The sequence below is a fragment of the Pseudonaja textilis genome, chromosome 2 (genome assembly GCF_049901715.1).
Source record: "Pseudonaja textilis isolate UNSWEBS1 chromosome 2, rPseTex1.2, whole genome shotgun sequence".
Lineage (NCBI taxonomy): Eukaryota > Metazoa > Chordata > Lepidosauria > Squamata > Elapidae > Pseudonaja > Pseudonaja textilis.
Window position 1 is genome coordinate 223,968,820 of NC_141991.1, and position 26,782 is coordinate 223,995,601.

General features: G+C 36.8%; 1 protein-coding gene across 1 annotated transcript in view; it reads left to right on the plus strand.

Annotated features, from left to right (window-relative positions):
• The first annotated feature begins 1,211 nt into the window (after window positions 1–1,211).
• The window catches only part of FCHO2 (FCH and mu domain containing endocytic adaptor 2), a 71,542-nt gene continuing 45,971 nt past the window's right edge, over window positions 1,212–26,782 (plus strand). The window contains exons 1-7 of the mRNA XM_087927137.1: window positions 1,212–1,407; window positions 14,179–14,270; window positions 23,769–23,843; window positions 24,533–24,674; window positions 24,774–24,926; window positions 25,775–25,879; window positions 26,522–26,620. Coding sequence (XP_087783263.1) covers window positions 1,375–1,407; window positions 14,179–14,270; window positions 23,769–23,843; window positions 24,533–24,674; window positions 24,774–24,926; window positions 25,775–25,879; window positions 26,522–26,620 — 699 coding nt within the window. The 5' untranslated portion in view covers window positions 1,212–1,374. The remainder of the gene's footprint in view (window positions 1,408–14,178; window positions 14,271–23,768; window positions 23,844–24,532; window positions 24,675–24,773; window positions 24,927–25,774; window positions 25,880–26,521; window positions 26,621–26,782) is intronic.

The window sequence follows — 26,782 nt, forward strand, 5'->3', positions numbered from 1 at the left end:
ATGTTCTACTGTATGGAGAAATTGCAAGTACTAATCCAAAACCAATGGTGCCTTTATCATTCAAACTGACACATATTCTTTTTTATACAAATGAAAAGATGATGAAACCATGAGCAAAAAACATGTAGAAGTAATCCCCAATTTACAACAGTTCATTTAGTAACTGTTTAAAGTTACAACTACTGAAAAAAGTGACATAACCATTTTTCACTCTTACCACTATTGCAGCATCCCCATGGTTGTGTAATCAAAGTTCAGGCTCTTGGCAAATGACTCATATTTATGGCAATTGCAGTGTCCAATAGTTATGTGATTCCCTTTTGTGACCTGACAAGCAAAGTCAATGGGGAAGCCAGGTTCACTTAATTAACCGAGTTATTAATTTAACAACAGCAGTGATTCACTTAACAATGGTGGAAAGGTCATAAAAGGGACAAAACTCAACAAACATCTCACTTAACAACAGAAATGTTGGGCTCAGTTGTGGTCGTAAATCAAGGACTACCTGCATTACAAAGGGGAAAACAAACCATGTCAGAACTCTGGTCAAATGCCTATGGAGATTCTCAGTCATCTAGGTCATGGTTGTCCCAAAGGTGCTTTTCAAGAAGCAACTGGACTTTCTGGGTTTTACTTTGAAGACGTTTTGATTCTCATCCAAGAAGCAACTTCAGGTCTGGCTGGATGGTGGGGAATGGACTGGTCAAATTTTGTTAAAATACAATAAGCTGAATCTGTGAGTTGTGTTCATCCTCTGCATCATCACCACCTAGAAAATTATGACCTGAGCTAAATTCACATGCACAATTATCCTATTTAGCTCTTCGGGCAAATGAACTACAAATCGAAACTACAGTTTACCTTGTTAGCAGGCAATGTTTGAAAAAGCCACAGCCAGGTTTATGCCTGTAACCCACTAACAAGGAATCCGCTTGACTTGAGGGGGGGGGGGCGCTTTGAATATTTGGGTTCGAGCTCGCCTTTTCCAGCCACCCTAGAAGGATCCTGGGGCCTGCGCCCCCTTTCCACCAGACCTGCAACATCCCCACCGCCGCCAAACCTCTCGGCCTTTCCCTTCCACATTGCCGACCGCCTTAGCGCGCCTGCTCAATCCCTTCCCGGGAGGGGGGCGCGGGGAAAGGCGGGCAGGCGCGTTCCAGCGTCTATGTTGTTTCGAACTTTGGTGCCTGCGCCTTGACCGGTTATCCGGCGCATGCGCATGCGTCTCTGCTTGCCTGGATTCACAGGAGACGGGAGTTGGGCAGGCGGAGGGAGTTGCGGTTGTGCCGTGAGGGAAAGGGCGGCGTTCCGAGACTGTTTCCTCTTTCTTAAAGAGGCCCCCGGTGACGGAAGGAACCGGGCCGAAGCGGCGAGATGGTCATGGAATACTTCCTGGAAAGTTTTTGGGTAAGGGCTGCTTTGCTCGGGACGGGGCAGTCTTTTGTTGGCTTGGAGGGCAGGGTCTGTCACTACAATAAGCAGGGGAAGCGGAGAGAAATCGGGCAGGCAGCTCGGGGAGCCGGAGCCGGCGGTGCCCCTGCGCGGCCCCTGCGCCACTTGGGATCGGGGTTGGGGCCTGCCGTTGACGGTCGATTGCTGAGGCGGCGAAGGCGCCGGTCGGGACGGAGGCTTTTTTTGTTTGTCCGGGAACTTCGCCCAGGAACGTCCCGGGAAACGTTGCGGCTGAGGCGGACCGACCGAGGTTCAAGGGCGGCACCAGGGACGCCCTGACTCCCAAGCCACTTTCCTTGCAGGACTCGTGTCCCCCGAGGGTCGTGGTTCGGGGGAAGGCGAGCACCTGCTCGGTCGCCCTCCCATCCGTCCGCCTCTTGGTCAACTGGAGGTTTGGCCACCGCGGTCAGCGAGGAGGGTCTTAAAGAGGCGACTCGGCCTGGCGGGATGGGTTTGTTTACTTTTCCTTCCTGCCCTCCTGCGAACGAAACACGAGAGCTTCGTTCCCTGGAAGTTCCCTCTCCTCCTCCCCCAGGATTTCTAAATGCCACTGATATTTCGTTGAGGCTTTGGGGAATTACAACCACCCCGTAGCTTCGTTCGTGTTGCCCTTCTCGGTTCTTTTCCTTACATTTATCGTTGGGGGAGGTGGGGGGGCGGTGAGTGTTTTGGAAGAAAATGTCTGTAGACAACGCAAGAAAACAAAGGGAATGAATGGCAAGCTGAAGTTATCAGTTGAGACCCTATTGTTATGTGCCTTGAGTACTTGAATTGCACACTTAGACGGATTAGTGGCATTTCAGAAATAAAGGCCAGTTGATCCTGCAGTTTTAGGCAATTGTGCATTTACCAGACTCCATGCTTATTTGTTATGTGCTACTGGTCAGGGAGGGAAACTATTAAGTTTTTCCCTCTTTCTCTCTCCCTGACTTTAAAATTTAGGAGGAAACTGTACAAGCAGTTATTAGTTGGGCAAGCCATAATCTTAAAACTATGAACAGGCTGTTAACATAGACGTTAACACTGGTTTAGTTTTAATTACTATCTTAAAAATTATAATGAAATGTGTCTGCAGAATTTTAAAAAAACTATAAGTTTAGTTGCCAACTGGATTTGTTTTTCTTGCAAACAATTGTTTAAAGCTGTGGGCTAAGGGTGGTTAAGGTTGCAAATAGAATGAAATCCATTTAAATAAAAGGAATCTAGGAAATTTCTATTTAAAGAGGCATGCACATAATTATATTGCAAATGGTGAAAAAAAAACATTTTATCTTTCATATATATGTGTGTGTGTGTATGTATGTGTTTATCTATGTAGTTGAGATTTGAAGAACCTTAAAATATTTTCCATCATGGAAATTATTTTTACATTCTCAGATATATTACATAATTACATTTACTCAGAAACTGCTTCCATTGAAGTTAATGCGGTACACTCCCTAACAACTGTAACTTGGCTATATTTCTATTTTGTCAGTACTGATGCAAAAGTTAGTAACCACAAAATGACTGCTGCTGCTATGAACAGTACCTAAGGTTACTTTCTTGGACTGAAGGTAGTTTTATTCAAGGTCATTGCAACATTTGAGGTAATTATGTAATTACTTATATAGTGAAATCACTTTTTCCAGAATCTGTGAAAATTGGGATGTAAATACTCCATCTATTCACCATCATTTTTTATGAATGAATATGGACACCTCTCCCCATTTTTTGTAACTACTTTTGATTTGGCAAGAACAGCAACTATTTGAAAGCATGGTCAATAACATGTAAAACATATTGTGCTGTCCCAGTCAGCCTATGGGAATTGGATAGTTACTTAGGAATTATGAGCTGTCCCCTTAAGGGAAAGCATCATGGTAAATGTAGTTAAAGGTATCCTGGGAAATGTAGTCCAGGTTACGTGGCCACATCTGTAATCCCAATTGGTCAGTAATTTGACCCTTGAGAGGTTGGGGGAGTTTTCCTCACTTTTGCCTGAACTCCCTAACTCATGGGAGCTGCTTTCTATCGCTACGAGATGGGTTAGGAGATAACCACCTTTTACTACAAGGCAGATATACAAAGGATTGGTCATTAAAGAAGAACTTCGTCACAAACGTGAGTTATGAGGATACCTGATGAACCAATAAATGTAATTTGTTATGGACGTCTTGTTGAGTTATCTATCTGCATCTGTACAGCTTCACATCCACCTCTGTGCAGAAGGCAGAAAAGTAAAAGATGGTTATCTCCTATCCCATTTCATAGCGATAGAAAGCAGCTCCCATGAGTTAGGGAGTTCAGGCAAAAGTGAGGAAAACTCCCCCAACCTCTCAAGGGTCAAATTAATGACCAATCGGGATTACAGATGTGGCCATGTAACCTGGTCTACATTTCCCAGGATACCTTTAACTACATTTACCATGATGCCTTCCCTTAAGGGGACAGCTCATAATTCCTAAGTAGCTATCCAATTCCCATAGACTGACTGGGACAGCACACATATTTTTCTGCTTGTTCTCAGTAAACAATACCTATTTCTCAGGAATGCTCTTAATTCAAGTTTTACCTCAGCACCATTACTGATCTTAGCTTATATTGGATGGGCAGTTGGCTAGGAACTTTCCGTATTATTTACAATTTCAATAACAATATTAAAATCCCTCATAATTCTGGAAGTAAATAGTGGCAAATCATTTACATATTATTACTAAAAACAACATGATCATTTCTAGATCCTCACCAGAAGCCAAGTTTGACTGGAAAGAGTCTTTATTTTCAACCTTATAATCCTGATATTCATATTTCAGTCCACGGCAGATTGCAGAGTCATATGAAACAAGTGTTCATTAATGTTTGTGTTATTTCAGATGCAGATCTTGATAGCAAAAGTGCCTTCTTAATCCTTGTGGCATTCATCATTTTTGTGAATTATTTGGATGAGCATGAAGGAAGTAGTTACTAAGCCTGCCTAAAACACAAAGCAAACAGAAACAATAATTAGCAGCAAAAGGAAGAAAGCAAACTTTAAAGCTACTGAAAGAAATTCAATGTAAAGTCCAGTATTGAGGTACTAAGTAAATAAAATCAAAGGAACAGGTATAGGATGAAGGAGATTGACTTGACAGTTGGAAATATGGAATAATCTAGATATTCTTATGGACTATAAATTGAATTGCTTAAAATATTCTTGGACATTAAAAAAGTTAGCATAATGAAAGATAATTATTCAGCTTTTTTAACCAATTAAGTTGCATATGAGGTACTATGCTGTGTTGCTTCAGATTTTGCCACAGTTGTCCAGTAATGGTGCACATTATGAGATTTATTTTCTGTTGTCTAGAAGAAGACATTTTCAGCAAAACAGTAAAAATCTGAACAATTCCACTTGCAGTATTTGGATTTTTCTTATGTTTAGACATTTCTAGTTTAGAGTTCTAGTTTAGTCTAATGGATCAAAGGAAAATCAGCCTTTTTTATTCTCTGAAGTTTGTGCTGTGTAGATATTAATCTTTAATATTTTACAACTTACCACTCATTTTGTTTCCTTTCTTGCTTGTGAGTGAATAAATAGGATATGATGCAGTAAGTTTAAATAGGCAGTCATTCTTCCAGAATAAGCTATGTTAACATATATTATACTTTAAAATGATACAGACAGGCTAGGGTAACCCAGGACTCAGCTGAACAGCATTAATATTACAGTGTAAGGATTCTGTCAAGTTAATATGGTTCACATGTAGTTTTGTGAAGAATTTTCCTCCTTTTAGATTTTCTGAATTTTTAAATGTAGGATTTTTTTTTCATTCTTAAGGCAAGAAACAAATAAGAATACAAGATGCTGGTAACATGCAAAATACATATATGTGAGCATTCAATCATAGTTTTCGTACATTGCTACATTTATTAAAAGAAGTTATTATAAGGATAGTTTATATAATCTATCCACATCTGATAAATTAGCTTCTCTGTGAAGCTAATAATCAAATTTTATCAGTAACTTTTTCAAGAATGGTAGTTGATCTTCTCGTGTGTAATTATGAGACACGTGTACCCTATTGATTGGAATTAAATACTAACAATTTATCTTCCACCACTTCCCTTGTATGGAAGCTGATAAAAAGCCATCTGATTTCCAAATTGTTTGCCATTTCCTCTTTTTGTTTTCCTAAATCTGTATCTGTTCTTCTTTTAAGCCTAGAGAGCACCATTCTATTCCAATTCCACTAATTTTGGAGATTGTTCCTTTGGGTTGTGAAGGATCATGCATTTTTCAAAAAACAGTTAAATAATATATTGAGCCTTTTTTTTAAATTGAAAAAAAGATTTAAGTTAGAATCAAGTTAGCAAAGTTATAAGGGAATCTGTTTAGTATCTCCTTATGTTAGAGGTTTTTACTCTGTTACAGCTGAAATTCCCTGGGGATTCAGTTACTGACCTGTCTTGATGATAGAATCCTAAGTAACCATCAAAGGAAAGAGTTACCCTATATTAATCTGCATATCATTTTTCCCGTATCTGAAACATAGTTTTTGTGGACATATTATTTATATTATCTATATTTATAAAATCTTCAGGCAGAAAAAAACATTTGATGCATGGACTGTCTCCCTGCTATACAGGATTTTCTGAAATTTGAACAGGTAACTGTTATCTGCTATAGGAATGAAATACGGGGAAATCAGTTATATCGCTTTATTTGGAAGAGATACAATGTTCACATATTACAGCTGTCTTCTAACTATATACACAATGGACCAGAGTTCTAATACAGATTTGGATGATCCACTATGGTCACTTACCAAGAAATAATAATTTAGCGACACTATATTCATTAAAGCTTACCTATTGTCTAGGACTCTATACCCGAAGACTTTAAAAACAGGATTAGCTCTACTGAGGATTTATTTCTTTCAGGTTTGCAGAAATCTAAAGAAAGTTTGGCTATGCTTGAGTGAGATACATAGCTCTATACAGAAAGCATTATATGGCTAAATTTATTTAAGCTCAGGCCTTTGCACTCTTTACTAAATCTGTTCTATCTCATTGCATATCAATAATGATCACTTAGGTATGGTTATTATCCCTATAAGTTGGCTATGTTGTGCTTGGAGAATGATCCATAATGGATACAAATGCTTTTAAACCATTACATTTCTCTTTCCAGGACAAATATTTTTGTTAGTTTATATTACATATATAAACATTGAATATTATTTGTAACTGTACTATTTTCTAACTTGTTTCCCAAAGCAATGTAGCAAATTTATTCATGGTAATATATCTATAAAAGACCGTGTTTCTATCTTGTTAGTAAAAGAACTGAATTGTTTCATTTGTCTGTATAAAAAATATTGCTGTCAGGCTGCTGTCCTGTTAAACAATATAAATAAGATGATATGTTCTACCTATTCTACATTACTTTGGATATATTTAGTATATGGACAAAACAAGGAGTTCCTGTAATATGTTTCCTGTTTTGTACTAAGAATTTCAGCATGGAAATGTTCTTGTCACTTGATAATGCTGTTTTCTTGTTAGTGCTTACACAGCTACTTTCATTTCCATGCTAGGATCAGATTTAACTAAACTGATGAAGCAAATAATTGGGTGATAAAAATTCACTAAGTTTGCATTTGTACCTACTGTTTCTAATATGTGTTATATATATATATGATTCTTAATGGGTACATAGAGTTCAGTTTCAAAGTGTTTCAGTTCAAATAGGTTGCTGATGAGTTTAGCTGAAGACTTTATCGTTTAAAAAGTAGAGGAAGAAACTAGAAGGTTAGATTGAAGTTATGAGAACTTGGGGAGCGAGTGACCATATCATACTGGAATTATACATAATGTATACTTCAAGTAAGCAATAAAGTCAAAGTAGTCTTAGAATTTCCATCCATGGAATTTTTCTTAAACTCTCAATTTGTTAAAGAATTGTTTTCAACAAATTGAGAGTTTAACAAAAATTCCATGGTTGGAAATTCTAAAGGGAAAACTATTCAGGATTCTAAAGAAACTCTGAAAATGAGATTATACACTGCTCAAAAAAATAAAGGGAACACAAAAATAAGACATCCCAGATCTGAATGATGAAATATTCTTATTAAATACTTTGGTCATTACATAGTTGGATGTGCTGACAACAAAATCACACAAAAATTATCAGTGGAAATCAAATTTAGCAACCTATGGAGGTCTGGATTTGGAGTTACACTAAAAATTAAAGTGGAAAAAAACACTACAGGCTGATCCAACTTTGATGTAATGTCCTTAAAACAAGTCAAAATGAGGTACAGTAGTGTGTGTGGCCTCCACGTGCCTGTATGACCTCCCTACAACTCCTGGACATGCTCCTGATGAGGTGGCGGATGGTCTCCTGAGGGATCTCCTCCCACACCTGGACTAAAGCATCCCCCAACTCCTGGACAGTCTGTGGTGCAATGTGGTGTTGGTGATGGAGCGAGACATGATGTCTCAGATGTGTTCAATTGGATTCAGGTTTGGAGAACAGGCAGGCCAGTCCATAGCATCAATGCCTTCGTCTTGCAGGAGCTGCTGACACACTCCAGCCATATGAGGTCTAGCATTGTCTTGCATTAGGAGGAACCCAGGACCAACCGCCCCAGCATATGGTCTCATAAGGGTCTGAGGATCTCATCTCGGTACCTAATGGCAGTCAGGCTACCTCTGGTGAGCACATGGAGGGCTGTGCGCCCCCCCCCAAAAAATGCCACCCCACACCATTACTGACCCATTGCCACACCGGTCATGCTGGAGGATGTTGCAGGTAGCAGAAGGTTCTCCACGGTCTCCAGATCCTGTCACGTCTGTCACATGTGCTCAGTGTGAACCTGCTTTCATCTGTGAAGAGCACAGGGTGCCAGTGGCAAATTTGCCAATCTTGGTGTTCTCTGGCAAATGCCAAACGTCCTGCACGGTGTTGGGCTGTAAGCACAACCCCCACCTATGGACTTTGGGCCCTCATACCACCCTCATGGAGTCTGTTTCTGACCGTTTGAGCAGCCATATGCACATTTGTGGCCCGCTGGAGGTCATTTTGCAGGGCTCTGGCAGTGCTCCTCCTGTCCCTCCTTGTACAAAGGCAGAGGTAGTGGTCCTGATGCTGGGTGGTTGCCCTCCTATGGCCTCCTCCACATCTCCTGATGTACTGGCTTGTCTCCTGGTAGCTCCTCCATGCTCTGGACACTACGCTGACAGACACAGCAAACCTTCTTACCACAGCTCACATTGATGTGCCATTCTGGATGAGCTGCACTACCTGAGCCACTTGTGTGGGTTGTAGACTCCATGTCATGCTACCACTAGAGTGACAGCACCACCAGCATTCAAAAGTGACCAAACCATCAGCCAGAAAGCATAGGAACTGAGAAGTGGTCTGTGGTCACCACCTGCAGAACCACTCCTTTATTGGGGATGTCTTGCTAACTGCCTATGCTTTCCACCTGTTGTCTATTCCATTTGCACAACAGCATGTGAAATTGATTGTCAATCAGTGTTGCTACCTAAGTGGACAGTTTGGTTTCACAGAAGTGTGATTGACTTGGAGTTACATTGTGTTGTGTAAGTGTTCCCTTTATTTTTTGAGCAGTGTATATTGTGCAATCTAACCTAATACCACAAAGAAAGAAAAACAGGAGAACCTAGATGAAACCAGCATGGTTGCATAAAAAACTCTCTGATAAACTGAGAGGTAAAAAGGACAACTATAAAAAATGAAAAGTGGGCTAGATAATCAAAGCAGAATATCAGGAAAAAAAACCCGAATCTGCAAGAACAGAGTCAGGAAAGATAAGGCTCAGAATGAAGAAACAAATGCCAAAACTAATTTTAAAAAGTTTTTTTTTCTATAAGAAACAGGGAAAAAAGTCAAAGAAATGATCAGTCCACTAATGGGAAGAAGATGGCAAGAAGGTAATGGGTAAGAGGGAGAAAGTAGAACTGCTTAATTCATTCTTTGAATCTGTTTTCATGCAAAAGGAAAAAATAGTCCGTCCTATCAAAACAGCACTGTAGGAGACACAACAGGAATGCAAATGAAAATAGGCAAGAAAATTGTAAGAAAACACCTAGCTACTCTAGACATGTTCAAATTGCCAGGACCAGGTGGATTACATCCCAAGATTCTGAAGAGGCTGGCAGATTTTGGAACTACTGAATCAAATTCTTCTGAGCTCCTAGAGCATAGGGTAACTACTAGAAGACTGGAAAAGTACATGTGGTTCCAATCTTCAAAAAGGGAGAAATGCGGATGCAGGACTGTACTGTCCAATCAGCCTAATATCAATATCTGGAAAAATCTTGGAAAAAATCAAGAGAAAGATTTGTGAGCACCTAGAAACAAGTAAGGCAATATGGAAACTAACATGGGTTTGTTAAAAACACATCATGTCAGACAAATCTGATTACCTTATTTGAAAAAGTGACCTAGCGGGTCAGATAAATATTTCAGTCATAGTTTAATAAGGCTTTAATAAGGCATTTGATAAAATAGATTTCAGCTTACTTCTTTATAAGATACAACAATGTGGGATAGATAGTATCACCACCAGATGGCTTCACAATTGGCTGACCAACTTAGTGTGTAGTCCTTAGTGGAACTATATGTACATGGAGGGAAATATGCACTGGCACCTCAAGATTCCATCTTAGGCCCAGTAAATGATTTAGATGACAGAATAGAAGGGAAACTCATATTTGCAGAAATCACTAAGGTAAGGGAAATAGCTAATACTTTCAGATTCAGATTGAGAAGGATCTGGACATATTTGAACACGGGACCCTATCCAATAAAATACAATTTATTGATGAGAAACGAATATACTTTAGGCAAAAAAATCAGATGTGTAAGTGTAGAATAGGTGATACCTACCGTAGCTCAACAGCAATAACTGAGAGGGATCTCGGTGTTCTAGTGGACCACCATTTAAATATGAGTCATCAATATGCTGCAGCTCCCAAAAAAGCCAGTGCAGTTCTAGGCTGCATCAGCAGGGGGATAATATTAAGATCATGTGAATTGATTGTGCTGTTCTATATTGCACTGATAGGAGCACACTTGGAATACTGCATCCAGTTCTAGTCATTATGATTTTTTTAAAAGCCACTGGGACCCTAGAAAGAGTACAGAGATGAGCAACAAAAATAAGGGGTCTGGAAGATGAGCAGTTGAGAGAACTGTGGTAGGTATGTCTAAAGAGAAGGACTACTTGACGGGCTATCACAGAGAAGAAGGGGTTGCCCTATTTTACAAAGCACCCGAGGGTATGACAAAAAGTAACAGATGGAAGGTCATTAGAGAGAGATCTAACCTAGAACTTAACTGACAGAACAATCAGTGGAACAACTTCCAAATTCAGCATTAGAATATATAGAAACGCACTTGTGTAAGCGCAGTAAACTTTCTATCTTCTTCTTTTTTTCCTACTGATCTTTGATGAATTGTAAGCCTTGAATCAAGCACTCCCAAAGTTTTTTTTTCCTGTTCTGGTTTTGTTTCTTTTAATTCTGTTTTGCTAAACTATTGTATAAACAATTTAGATAAAGAATTAATAAATGAACCCAACTTGGAAAAATAATTGAAGCAACATGACATTTTATGTAGGAGAGATTCATCCAACAATGTGTACAATAATGTTTTGAATCCACAATTAATGTTCATTGTACAGATATGATAGGGATAGTTGGGGTGACCCAGAAAACATTTTTTAGACTTGTCATTTTTCTGATCCGGCAACTGAACAATGCAAGCTATTTTGCAAAACAAAGCAAAAACTAATCCAAGTGATGTTTCATTATTGTGAAGACAGTTTCGATTCACAATATTTGTTTTTAGGAGAGAAGCAACCTAGAACTAAGAAGAAATTTCCTACAGTTAGAACAATCTATGGAACAACCTGCCTCCAGAAGTTTGTGAATGGTCCAATACTGGAAGTTTTTAAGAAGAGATTGGACAACAATTTGTCAGAAATGGTATAGGATTTCCTGCCTAAGCAGGGATTGGACTAGAAGACCTCCAAGGCCCCTTCCAACTTTGTTATTCTATTCCATTCCATTCCATTGAAAAAAACTAGGTCTGAAAAAAAGACAGTGAATTATAGGACTTTAAGATCTTGCATATTACATCTCTGTGTATACATGCATAAATTTAGTCTTGTATATCTACATAAACACAGAAAATGACATTGGGGGAAAATTTACTCAAATACATCTGCTTTCTTATTAAATTTCTAATCACCATGATGTAAGACCTTGCTACCTTATTGTGTAATTTGAATGTGAAAATAACTAATGATCTGGAGTTTTCAATACAGACTCTGTGCAATATTTTCTGCTGTTTATGGTTAGCATCAGTGCCAGTTTCAATAAATGAAAAGTCTGCTTTCTTGGATTATATTTGGGATCCAAATCCTTAACTATAAATGAGGAATGATCTATATATTGACTGCTGCTGTTTATGTGCAAATAGCAAATGAACTTAGATGCTTCTTAAAGTAAGCATTGTCAATAACAGCATGATTAATGCCAGGGCTCTCAAGCGTGGCATTAATGAATGCAACCCTCTATTTTCTGTACCCCACAACAATAGTTATAGAAAATCCTGCAAGGGGGAGGAATATCCCAAAAGCAAATGGCATTGCTCCTTCCTCATTTCATTGGGGATAACAAGGCAAGAACAAACTAGATGAAGACTGAGACAGAAAAGGCTTGCCTGCTCATTAGTGGTCCTGAACAATCAAATAAACTGCATATTTAGATTGACTGTGCAATTTACTGAACTCAGCTAAGGGGTACAGTACAGATCCTCCCTTGGAGTGCAAGCCACCTAATAGTGAGGAGCTGCAGCAGTGGTACTGGGAACAGGCAAGTGGGGAAGAATGGGCCCTAGCTATGGCCTCATTATGTGGCTGTGAGTACAGCCCAGGGGTCAGCAACCCGCGACTATGTAGCCGCATGTGGCTCTTTTATCCCTCTGCTGTGGCTCCCTGTCACTCAAAATATGTGTCACAACTGCCAATGTGTGACACCCACCAGCATGTGATTTATTGAGCTTTTCAACCTTCGGTAGACCAACCATGGGTAAATCCAAGAAAAAAAAAGTTTCAGAAGAAAACAATGTTTAATTCAATTACATATGCTAAGTTTTGTGGCCGCTCTGGAAATAGTCAGGCATGGGAAGGATTTTGTGGTTCCAGTGTTTTCTGTGGGAAACTGGTTCAAATGGTTCTTTGAGTATTTAAGGTTGCCAACCACTGGTATACAACCATTTATCAACCTGCCTTGCCCTATTTCTTCTTAACCTATAGCCCACCTTTCTCAACCTTCTTACCCTAGAGGAACCCTTGAAATAATTTTCTGGTCTTAATGATCTCCTGCATAAACTAACATGGCATAACGTGGCAAGTTTTAAAAAGTTACTTTTATAATGATTTTTTCCTGAAAAGAATGCACTTCAGTAACGGAGACATAGCAATTGGGGAAGAATAGGCCCAAGCTGGGATGGCCTTGCTCTTTTTGGACTCCTGAGGCAAAGGGAAGATCTTAATAAGGCGACACTAGTAGGATAAATAAAAGGCAGATAAATAACTAAGATTCAGCTCTGGTGAAGTGCATGCGAAAGTACTTCTGTCTACAATTTCAGCAATCACATTTAGTGGGTCTTCAGTAAGACCTAACAGCTTCATTCCTTGCCATTACTTTCTGCACAAGGACCATCTGTCCTACATACATTCAAACTACTGCCATTACCTCAACAGTCATCCTACAGCTATCTCCATAGCCTTAGTAGTCAAAGTAAAATAATAAATAATTAACTGTTTCATGGTAAAATAAATTAATACATTTTATCTTTCATGGCATTTTCTTCATCTTTGATTCACTAGAGACTTTTCTGTTTATGAAAAGACTTCAGTGTTCTGAACGTTGAGCAAACCAACCAATCTTATTGCAGCATTCATTATCTTTTTAAGTTTGACTTATAGTATATTGTGTGAATAAGTAACTAGTTAGATAATTTGATGGGTGTATATATGAAGTGGGAAAATAACTAGGGGGCGGTTGTATCTTTATTAAGAAGTGGAGCCTGTAGGTTTAATCTTATTTAATGCATATTAATAAAGCTTTGTTTATTTTTTAAAATGCATATTTAAAATATAAGTTTCCTAAATTATTTTTCTCTCACTACAGCTGTATAAAGAATCATGTATGAGTAGTCCTTGTATAGCAACCACAATTGGGACTGGCAACTGGTAAAGCAGTTGCTAAGTGAAACTACAGCTTATGATCCTACTTCAGTTGTCCTTTGGCTTTCAGATCTTACACAAGAAAAGTGACTTCAAATCCAAACATGTTCTTTTTAAAGAATGCACAAGTTTGCATATAATTTTCCATAAGTTTGCACTTGTTTGGTTATAACTCTGAATACTATATTATCCTATAACAGTGTTTTTTCAGGCTCTAGAACTGTAGGGTTTGATGAGAACTTGATGGGGTTTTGTGAGAGCAAGAGCAATCCCCCCCTAAATCACTTCAGTACAGTCAATTTTCTGGCACTGGACCTTTGCCTTTTTTATATTGGATGAATACAATTACCTAGAAACAATTATCAGGTCTCGGGGCACCACTTCATTCTGATTTTACAGCCAGTTTTGTTATTATTTAATGATTTTAATTATTTGTTTTGTGCCTTATCTGAACTGTGATGTTTTTACTTTAATCTAGGGTGAAAAAAATAATGGCTTTGATGTCCTTTATCATAATATGAAACATGGCCATACATCTACAAAGGAATTAGCAGATTTTATAAGAGAAAGGTATGTGACCTTTTTAGCTTATTTTTCTGATTTAGAATAATCTTGATTTATGCAAAAATTGAAAGAGCGCATTCCTTAAAGCAATTATGCTTAATTTGGATGCTTTCCAGACCAACTTCTGAATATTCCGTAACAACAATGCTGGCAGAAAATTCTGGTTGTTGAAATGTACACATCAGGTTCCAGGAATAGTTTTGTGTTTTTTTCTTTAAATACTTCTCATTGTGTTTCATAATTGTGTTAACACAATTATATAATGCATTATTATCTAATTAATAATATTGTTTAATGTTGTATTATTTTAAAACTTTCTAGAAATTAATTTATGGTCCTGTTTCCATGACATAGTTCACCTTTTATTTACTAGTCAACATTCTTTGCTAGTGAGTCAGTTTGCAATCATTGAGTTAAAATGTTCAGTCGTTTTTATTACAGATATGTGCATGATGTCTATATATTTCTTTATATAGAGAGATAGATATTTTTAGATGGTTCCACTTTTTACTCTCACTGAGGTTTATATATTTTAATTTTTATGGAAATTTTTATTTTTAGAAATTATTTTAAATTGTTTATAATGATTACTTGTGTATATTTGTTGATTATTAGATGTACACTGCCAGAGTAATTTTTTGTGAGATGGGTAGCCTTATAAATGTGATTTGTAAAAAAATAAAATAAATATAACACTATGAATCGCATGAGTTAGTAAGGTCCTATCCCCAGCAACTAGGAAGTTCCTAGTACCTCATGAAACTCTGCATAGGAAGTATTGGCGAGTCTTCATGATATCACACCACTGGCTGGTCAGGCAGGAATGAATGGAAAATGGGATATAGAAAAGAAAAAGAAAGAAAGGAGTCAGCACTTCAAACACTAATCCCAATCAAGAGGAACTCACTTCTCTCCCTTGAGATACCATCTCTATAGATAGCTACCCTTCTGCAAAATTTACATTATTTTCTCAATATTCTACCTATTATGGCCAGCATCCAGAAATAGTCTATGGGATAATAGGTTTATCTGCTGTATCCCTTGCAAGAAAAATGAAGTCTTTAATGAAAGCATAAAATTACACCAAATGATTCAGCCATCCCAAAACGTAGAGTTCCAACAATAAACATAAGACAGGTTGGGGGTGTTGGGAGAAAACGTAAAAAAGGAACACATGCCCAGTAAATAGGACATCAGACACAAGACTCCTCCTGCATAATCTATGCATGTCATGCATGCATCTTCTCAAATACTTTTACACAACTGGGAGTAGAAGCATTTAAAGTGGTGGCCAGCTGTTTGAGCTATGCAGTGATTTAAGATATCACTGTAATTATTTGTAATACATGATGACATCTCTGATCTGCATCGTGGTTTTCATCTTGCTTGTGCCTGTTGAAATTTGACATGAGAGATGCTCTTAACTTTTTCTAAGGCTTTTCCCCATTTTTCTCTCTGCTGTGAATAGGAGGGAATCCTTCCTGTACTTGACCTGAGTGGGTACCCCAATCTGATGTGGTCTGCATCTCTATTTCACATATGGTTGGTTATTATGAGGGAGTTATTATGTGATTCTGGTGTTTTCTGGAATCTGAATGCTGATGCTGCCAAGAGGATTGTTCCTTGGAGTCAGGCTATGTGTAGCTAACTTTCTTCTGGCTGCCTAGGTGAAGCATTTGCCTTGTGGAGAGTGAGTTATTTTCTGGTGTTATTTTCTGGTGTCATAGAACTAGGGTGAAGAACTCCTTCCCTTTACCCATTTGATGAATGGGGCTTTTTGGGGACAGGCTTATCTTCTCAGCTGAGATTGGCAGCTATTGGCATGATTTTCATAGAAGAGCTTGAGAACGTTTTGCATTCTTCTGAATTGTGCCTATTCTCTCGAAATGTTGCTATTTCTTCACGTTTGGAGGTGTGAGTTCATTTTGTTACATTGTAGTGAGCGGCCCTAGTTTAATTTTTTTAACCATTTTATTTCATTACTGGATATAAATATTTCTAAGTGATATATTCTACAAGCTTCCTAATGAGCAGAGAGAATTTCGTTCTCTGCCATCCAGTGAGTTGGGAAAACAAAGTTGCTGCCTACAACTTTGCCTACGACCAGGATATGAGCATTGCATTCCCAATGATGATTAAAGGGCCTTTTCTCATTCCAGCTTTTTCTCTTGGATAACTAGATATGCAAATTAGATGTTTCAGTGCAAAATGAACTGGTTCTTTTTGGGTTTACATGTAACATTGTCGAAGTTGACTAAACCCATAACTTATTTTTGTTGTTCTTACAACATTCAGCTGGCAGGATCTGGAAGGATGGCTTTCTTCGCTGCTACCCCCATCTTACGGAACATTGTGCCCTCAGAGGCGAGACAAGACCCCACTTAATATTTGGTTTTACCACCTAACACAGGACTCTAAAAATATGATGTAGCCTTTGGGATGGCTGAGGACATTTCGGCCGCTTTATTAATCTTCTAGCCATTTGAATTTTGTACCTTGGTTTTTAGCTTTACTTGGAAGTTTTAACCTGCTTTAATTCTGTTTTTAATTTATGCTTTTATTCTTGCATTTATATGATTGTATGATGTTGTAAATCCAGTTACTTAGGTAAAATAGATAATGTAGACATTTAAGTAATTAATATGCTTAACTCTGTCCCCATTGACCCTCTGAAGCATATTGTAGAAATAGTGCCTGTATCTTAATGATTTGTCCGTTATTTTATATTAAGTAGCAAACTTGAAGTACAATTTTAAACATGTGAGTTAAAAATAAGGCCTGTTTAATTAAGTGGGTTCCCAAGTAAAAGTGTGAAGGAGTGCAGCATTAATGAAACAATAAGGCTTGGACTTAAAATAATAAGCTACAAGAAAATATTCTTTGAAACATTTTTTCATTACTAGATTCCTATATATTTGTATGTGTTTAAATTTTGTTTTAGAAATTTTTGGCATAACATGTTAGATTAAAGTCTTGGCTGTTTGGTGCTCGGTTTGTTTCTTAGTTTATTAATCAACACTTCATTAACTTTAATATATTTTACAGCATTTATTTCTTCAAAAGATTCATAAAACACAGTTAGACAAGTGGAATAATAAAATGTATAATAATAAAAATGTGGAGACACACACACACACACATACAATATTTTCTATTTTAAAGACATCAGTAAAATATCAGTTGTTAAGCAAACCCATTGTCTGCAATGGGTGTTTTTTGCTAGAAATCAGAATAAAATGTTGGTTTCCAGAAAAAGAATGTAATTAGCAATCATGTGACTGCCGGATACTGCAAATGGCCACAAATGTGGATTGATTGCCAAGTGTCCAAAATGTGACTGTGTGACCATACATTAGAACTTCGAATCTGGGTCATAAGAGAATCCGCTGTAACTTTGAACAGTCATTAAGCAACCAATTGTAAGTCAAGGACTACTTGTATAATTTAGTTCACAGTTATTGTTGAAACACTAATGCCAAATAAGAAATTTGAGGTGAAACAGGAGAATAGTTCTCAACAGAAACTGATTTCCATCTCTTCAAAACAAGCAGAACCACATGACTGTCCGCTGATTGCTACTTTTTGTAATCTCTGCTCTTTTCTGCTAAATTACAAACACTAAACAGGTTTTGTCAACAGGTTTTGTAAAATATAATTTAGGTCTCTCCCATGAGATATTTCATAATGAGCGTTGTAAGAGTCACTGAATGCCTGATTACTCTTAATGAGACATTCAGTCTTCTATCATTGGACTTTCAGACATAAAAACAGTGGACATATCATATGTTGGCAGTCCCCAAACTATTGCAGTTAGTAAGATAGGAGATTAAAAAATGGGGTAGAAAGATTATTTCCCTGTAAAATATCTTTCTGAAAAAATACTGTCTGTGTTTTATGATTTCAGTTGTGATATTGTCAGCATCTTTATTTCTTTTATTATATAAGAATGGATTTTCATATAATATTGTATATTTAAATATTTGAGAGAACCAGTTTGATAAAATTGTTAAGGCATCAGGCTAGAAACTGGTCCCGTGAATTTTAGTCCTATTTTAGATACAAAGCTAGCTGGATGGTCTTGGTTCAGTCACACTTTCTCAGTGGCAAACCACTTCTGAAATCTTGTTAGGAAAACTGACAGAAATTTGTCCCAACAGTCTCCAGGAGTCAAAACTGACTTGAAAGCTATTGATGAGAATTGAAATGAGTGAGTTAAAATATACCTGTACAATAAATATACTGATGTAGGCCAACATATCTGCTTCCATAGTTGCAAAGAATTTTGAAAGTCCAAACAAAAGGCAAGTATAGACTAGTAATCCTTAATTAAATTCCCGTGTACAAGAAATTAGTATAAGTACTAAGAACTATTTCTATCATACCATGTCCCAAGAATGTTTCATAAATGGATATATATTTTTAATATTTGCAAAAATGGAGTCATGGGCTTTTACATTAATTATTGTAGATAGTACTGAAGAATTTCTCCCTCAAATAACATTGTGTAAGTAAAATTAGAAGTTTCTAATACAGAAATCCACAAAACTGGATAGTACATAAATAACTGTACCAGCTTTTTAGAGTTGTATTTGCCGTAGCATCTGTAACTTGAGCAAGCCGTATTTAATGGAGACTTTACTTTTGAAACCCTTCCACTTGAATAGACCATTGCAGAACTTCTATAGACTCTTTCTCTATTGTATATGTTACTGACAATGTGTGAAAAGCTGGCACTGTATATATGCATGCTGTTTTAGGCAAAGTATGAAATGTCTGTTACTTTAATATGCTATATATTTTCCCTAATACCTAGGCATTATGCAGAATAACAAGAAGTATTTAGGGAAAGTATGAAACAGAGTCATTAAAAAGGTTAGGGTTAGAGATAGGGTTAGGGTTAACCCTAATCCTAACCCTTTATTGAAACTATGTATATGAAAATAAAAGAAGAAATGCAAAATAAAGTACAGGAAATAGTGAAACATTAAGTGTGTCATTCTTTAATGTCCCATTTTTAGCATTCTGTAGATTTGCAGTAATGGTGAATATCTGTAGCTCTGGTGTAGGATGAGGGTGAAGGTTCGTTCTCCGAGCTTGCGGGTTGGTTTCCGAACGTTTCATTAGCAGACTAGATAACATCTTCTGCAGAGTATCAGTGTCAGACTCTCAGCGATGACTCACACCTGACCCATCACAAGATCCTCCCTTGACACACCCACGCTTGACCTATCACAAGACCTACTGACCACACCAAGCCCTTAGAAACAGGAACACTGACATTGACATTCCCTAAACTCCACTGAAAATATTACCTAGCCTGGTAATGAAATGTTTGGAAACCAACCCACAAACTGGGTGAACGAACCCTCTTTCTGTAGATTTCCTAGGCATTCTATAAAATGTCTATTTCACACATTGATGGTAACATATATAATCTCTGAAGAATATAGTTTCCCTAAAGTGCTTGGACAGAATTTTGTACATCATAGTCTGAGTAATGAATGCTGCACTTGGCTCATCGTTTGTTTTGCATCTATTTGTAAAACAAAAGATACATTAAATCTGGAACCTTTCAACCCAGGTTCTCTACACAATGTACTTTTCAAATACTTAAATGACTTTTAATATTCCTCTGTCCACTGAACTATTCAGATTAATTGTTACATTTGAAAGAGTGTGATTCCAAACTGCAGCACAGTGCCTTGGAGCATTGTAATAAACCACAGGGGCAGCTGTGGGATATTTTAAATTTTTATGACCTTAAAGCAGGGTTTGGTATTGTCATATTTTTGTGAAGTTGGGTTTTCAGTGACTGCTGTGACAAAAACCAGTGTCGAACAGGAAATGAGGGTGCTGATATTCAATGCAATTCCAGGTTTGAGAATGAGAAACAACAAATACATCCATTACTAAGTAATTATGGTTATTTAAGAATGAAATTGAAAGATATTTTTTTTAATTTCAATTTATGTGTGCTATTTTTTGAAACAGTTGTTAGGTTATAAATACTTATTGTTTTGACTTAACTGTTTAACAAAAAGAACTGCTAGCTGTTTCATTTGGCCTAAGGGCTCAATGAAAGAATTACTGTATATACTAAGAGCATGGTGAACTGAGAAAGTTTCTCAGTTATATAAGGATTTGCACCCTAAGGTAGATATTATGGGAATGATCTATAATAACTAAAAATTAAAGTTAAGAAGGCTTTCACTTCTTCATTTCAGGAAATCTAGCCAGAACAATCATCTCTATTTTAGAGTACTGAATCTGGTCTAACAAGGGTATCCATTCTAAATCCCAGGTATTTTGTTTCTTGGAAACCAAGGACACGCCTAGAGGGTTAAGAATTAGATAAGCTCTGTGGAGTCTTCCTACCACATGCTTTACATGTTCCAGATGCTTCTCTTAGCTGCAAGGACAAATAATCAAATCATCTACATACTTTCCATGCTGCTATCTTTGACCAAGCAATATCTGATAGATGAGCCTCAAATCCATTTCAGAAGACTGATGGAGTCCAAAAAGAATCTATGTGAAAAAAGTCTTAAGGGGTAGAAAAGGTGGTCTGAATTTGTTTTCAAGTGGAGTCTGCCAATATTACTTTGTGAAGTTTAAGATGAATGGATAGGAGGATAAATGGATGAATACGCACATGTGCAGGGGGGAAGGGAGATTGAACCGGTCAATCAGTCTTCTATCTTTGGAAAATGATTAACTATCAAACTATCAGTGTTGCTCATTTCTTTGCCTCATAGGGTTTGGAGCCAGTGCAGTGGGGGTTTTGCTTACTGTTTGCTATTGGAAAATTCTCTTACTCCCAGTTTCAACGTTTTCATAGCTTAACTTTCATTATGTGTCAAAGCCCCTCTAGGGTAGAAAATGAGACACTGAACATATTATAAAAAATTATGGGAATGGAGGAGATGAAAACTGGAATCAATATTGGAAGTTGAAAGCATAAGAATTTGAGATATGGAGATTATAATATCTTATTGGCCCAAAACAAAGAAGGCATAGAGGAGCTTATTGCTAAAGTAAAAACATAAGTTTAAAATATCCAGATTAATGTTCAGTATGTCAATCTTAGATTCCATTCAGAAAAATCAGAATTCTTTAAACAATCTTACATATGGTTGTGAAAGCTGGACAGTGAAAAAGAAGATACGTATCTTCAAATTATGAATTAGGAGGTGGTTGTTAAAGATATAAGGGGTTGTAGAAAGAATGACTCAGTCAACCTAGACCAAATAGAGTGATTCTTCCCTTGGGGTAATATCAGCAAGCAGAAGAAGAAACATACATGGGCCGTGATGAGAACAAAAGATGGAAATATGATGGCTTGCCAAAGTTGAGGCTACAGTGGGAAGGAAAGACAAAATAATTTTCCAGGAAAGCAGTAAAAGAAGGAACAAACTCAATGGCATTTAATGCTAACTAATTTTTATCTGCTAAAAATTGAACCAGTTGTTGAGATCAAAGTTATGTACAGGAAATAGTAACTGCAAATATTTGCTAAACTAGGATGATTTTTAAAGAGTAGGCTACGTTTTGGAGGGCATAGGGAATTTTGTTGTTTTTAGAACAGGTAGTCCTCAACTTACAATCAGTTGTTTAATTCAAAGTTACCCAAATCTTGGAAAGGTGGTTTGTGGCCCGTAAAACACTTCTGGCCATTGTAGAATATTGTACCCTTCCCTCCCACAGTCATCTGGCACTTTCAGGTATTTGGCAACCAGCTCGCATTCACCCCACAATCATATGATTGCCATTTGAAGCCTTCCTGTCAACTTTCCAAGAAAGTCAGTGAAGAAGTTGGATAGGGAATGTTGCAAGTGGAAGAGATGGAGAGAAATTGAAATCTTTCTGATAGCTGCAGAAATGGAGCTGAAATTCTGAAAATTTTGCAGCCTGCCAAAGGATTTCCCCTCCATGTGCTAAGGGGAGATGAAATATTTCAGCTGACTGCAAGAACATTTGTACTTCTATCAGTTTTTATTATTGCTTAAACTCACCTTCTTAATAAGCTTTTGTGGAATTAAAAAGACGTGGTATAATTTTCAACATTTAAATGAGGTAGTTCTCACCTTATGACCACTTGTTTAGTGACCATTAAAAAGTAGGAAGGCCCTGAACGCTGGGACTTACAAGGTTTGTCTGAAGTTCAAACCATTGCAGCAAGCGCATTTATGCGCATGTGATCAAAATTTGGGCACTTGACAGCATGCCTGCCTTTATGACTGGGAACACTGCAACTGAGGGGGCCAGAAAGCCTCAATCAGCTAGACTCAGCAGTGCACAGATCTCTTGCCTCCCCCTCCCCCTCTCAAGAAGCCTACCCTTCTCCCACCACTCACCCCATACCAAAAAATCTTGGATGGCACTTGGAAAAATAGTGTATTGACAAAATTTCCATCTGTCAATTGCAAAAAGCTACTTGGATTTGCAGTTGACAGATGGAAATTGATTGGATTTGCTCATGTATTATGCCAATATATTATGGCATACTAAGTTTAGGAAGAACTCAGTGAGTATGAAGGCCAACAGAAGACCCTGCAATTGTTATGAATATAAAAAGAAAATAAAGAATATTACAAAATATAAAGTTCTTCAAATAGAAGGAGAACAACTGTGACAAAGAAAGCAAGGACAATACTAATAGTAATAGGCTCCTTGGATTCAGTTCCAAAATATCTAGAACACCATTTGAATACCATAAAGCATTGACAAAATTACCATGAATCTCAGTATAAGAGGCAGTTTTACTTGGAATAGCTTACATTCTGAGATAATACCTTTAATATTTATAAACATCTGCCTATCTCAGGTCTTTGGGAGGATTTCTCTAGGTGGATTAAAACACCAAATCCAGTCTAAATAATCTGGCTGACTGTGTGACCACCCATAATAATGCAAGCTAAGTCTAATTTTATGAGGAAAAAACTGTGATGGCATAATAACAGAGATAACAGGGAGAAAACCAAATTGATGTTTCATTTGCAAGCAAATTATTTTTTTCCCCAATCAAATTCTAGGACAAAGCTGCTTTTCTTTACATATTACAAGAAGGGAGCTGGGTTTTTTTTTCCATGCCCATGACACTGTTCTAGCATGTTAATACTTTGAAAGTTTGTAGTTGTGGAGATGTTGATCTCAGTTTTTTTCTTCTATTCAATTGTGTATCATTCTCAGAGACTTCCTGTACAAGTCCCTGCAGTTTTTTTGGTAAGGTATTTGCAAAGATGATTTGTCATTGCCTCCTATCTAGAACTGAGAGAAAGATAGTGCCCAAGGTTATCCAGCTAACTGTCTCAGGGGCAACTCACGGTCTCTGAGTTTCTAGCCTTTATGCCTTAACCACTACACCAAAATATCTCTTAAGTGAGCTCAATTAGGGCTGGATTAATATAATTAGTGATTACTGTTTTTATTAATCTAAGAACAATATAGATTTTGCACTTAGTTTGCTAAGCAAACAAAACAGGGTTGTTCTTTTTTTCTTAATAGGGCTACAATAGAGGAAGCCTATTCAAGGTCAATGACAAAGCTCGCCAAATCAGCAAGTAACTATTCTCAGATTGGGTAAGTTGATGGAGTCTAATAGCAATACAGCTTGATTCAGATTCTGTTTTAATATCGGAAATACTTGAAAGGCTGATTGAAAGCATTGGGGTGGCTTTTCTGCTTTTCTCAACATAATCCCATTAATATTTGTAATTTTAGTGTTATAGTGGTTGTCTGAAATCCCAGAAGAAACAGAATCTACACGTGCTAGACTTCTTGCTAAGAATACAATGTTAAGTTCCACCAAAAAAATTCTGACTATATTCTTGAGGTTGAACTAAACCTCCTGAAGTTAACTGGATATTGCTTTCCTCAACTTTACTTGAAAGCCTTTCAACATCAGTTCTACCATATCCATAACTGCTGAATTTAAGTCATGTAATTATTGTGAATCCTATTCTATAAATGTAAAGACATTTGAAAATCCTGTGAATGATATTTTTTCCAGTTTAATAATAAGATCAGAGCATTCATTTATATTGAATTGCAGTAAATATCTATGGCAATTATACTTGATTTTTGAGAGTTAGATCTAGCTCAAACCTTATCTACATTTAGATGGCTAACTGTAAGCATATTTGCTTTTAGAATAATTAAATAGGCATCTTTTTAACAATACATACTACACTATAAGAAAACATTGTATAATATATTACCTTAATTTCAAATGATTTTGGTACTAAACTACTGTCATTTTCATTTCTTAGGACATTTGCACCAGTCTGGGATGTTTTCAAATCATCAACCGAAAAACTAGCATGCTGTCATCTAGAACTTGTTCGAAAGCTGCAAGAACTAATAAAAGAAGTGCAGAAATATGGAGATGAACAAATAAAAGCTCATAAAAAGGTTTTATATATATATATATATATATGCCTAAATTTTCTTTAATTGTTTTACATAAAATAGTGAATTGATAGCATTTAACACCTGTATGATATTTAACAGACTAAGGAAGAAGTTTCTGGGACTTTGGAAGCAGTTCAAAATTTTCAGAGTATTACCCAAGCCCTGCAAAAAGCAAAAGAAAACTACAATTCAAAATGCGTGGAACAAGAACGTTTGAAAAAAGAAGGTGCAACACAGAGAGAAATAGACAAGGTAACTTTTTTTAAGTCTTTTGTTTTTGCATTTTTCATACAGATTTCTTTTTCTAGATGAGACAATATTAGTGATAAGTGAGACATGTTGTTTGCTTATTGGAATAGTTATACATTAGCAAACATTTAAGCCTAAATGTATCATTTTTGCTACTTTATTCCCCACATTGACTTAAACATTGTGTTGTGCTCTCCTGAAAATGTATACTATCAATTCTGGTGACTATATAAGTCAAATACCTTAAAGTAGCCAGTATTCCATAGTCTGATTTTTTTTAAAAAAAAAAACAATATTGTTTAGCTTTGACAAATTGTAGACATGATTATTTTATTTGGGGCCATTATTCATCTGAAATCCAAGCAGATATTACTTCATTCGTAGTACTCATATTTTTCATAAACTGTGGCGCTGTCCTATTTTTGTTTGAGACTACAGATTTTTAATGGGAATAAAAAAATAGATTGAACAATCATTCTCTTAGATATGTTATAATAACACTGTTATGTAGGTTGTTACAGGGGAAAAGATTTTATATATTTTATTAAAATATTAGATGTTCTGTTAATTTATTATGAGTTAATGGTAAGAATTGATATTTACTTGAAAGCCAATGAATACATGCAAGGAAAAGTAAAGGTTGATATATATTTATTTTGGTAATCATACAGAAGTTGCTTGTCACTGCCTTCTTCCAGAATATTGTTTTGCTTTTGCCTCCCAGAGTAATCAATAATTCTGGGATCCCTATGCATTAGCAAGGACTCTCAACCAATCCTGGCTAATTCTGCTCCCAAAACTGGCCAGAACTAAATTTATGGAAAAATATCTTCTTCCTCTGATTTGTCTAGGCGGCAGTAAAATCCAAGAAAGCTACTGAAATGTACAAATTATACGTAGAAAAATATGCTGTAGCAAAATCTGAGTTTGAACAAAAGATGAATGAAACTTCCAAGGTAAACTTTATCTCCAATTTGTTAAATCAAAAGTTATCTTGAAGTAGATTCGTTGAACCAGAATGTATGTTCCAAGCATATCTAAATCTGAATCTTAGCCATTATATATAAAATAGCTAGAATCTTGGTTTATTTTTATTCCATCTTTACAGACAGTTTTCCTCCCTTTTATTTTGATGCATTTTGCAAGGAATCTGATAGAAGAGAATACAAAATCCAGGTTGACTAAAAACTATTTGTAATTGAGTTTCAGAGGAAATGTTTGTACATAAATCCTAGTCTTGGGGACATTTTTAAATCTGGGCATGTTGTTCTTTATATGCATTAAGAGCTGCGGTGGTGCAGTGTTTAGAATGCAGTACTGCAGGCTACTTCTGCTGACTGCCGGCTGCCTGCAGTTTGGCAGTTTGAATCTCACCAGGCTCAAGGTTGACTCAGCTTTCCATCCTTCCCAAGTTGGGTAAAATGAGGACCCAAATTGTTGGGGGCAATATGCTGACTCTGTAAACCGCTTAGAGAGGGCTGATAAAGCACTGTGAAGCAGTATATAAGTATGTGCTATTGTTATTAATGTTCTTTTTGAGAAGAATTGTTGAACCTGTCTTTTTCATTGCATTAAATTAAAATCTTTTTATATTACAGAAATTTCAAGATATTGAAGAAATGCATCTCTTCCATATGAAAGAGATTATAGAATCTTTTTCAAGGACAATACATGAAATTCATTTACAGATTGGAGAGGTGAGTCATTTATTGTGTTTGATTAATGAAACATTAATGAAACAGTTTCATATCTGAACTGCCATCCTATCAAGATTCGTATTTAATATTTATTGAAATGATTTGGGAAGATTTAAAGGGATAATTGTAATGCAGTTTTTAAATATTGCATTATAATATAAA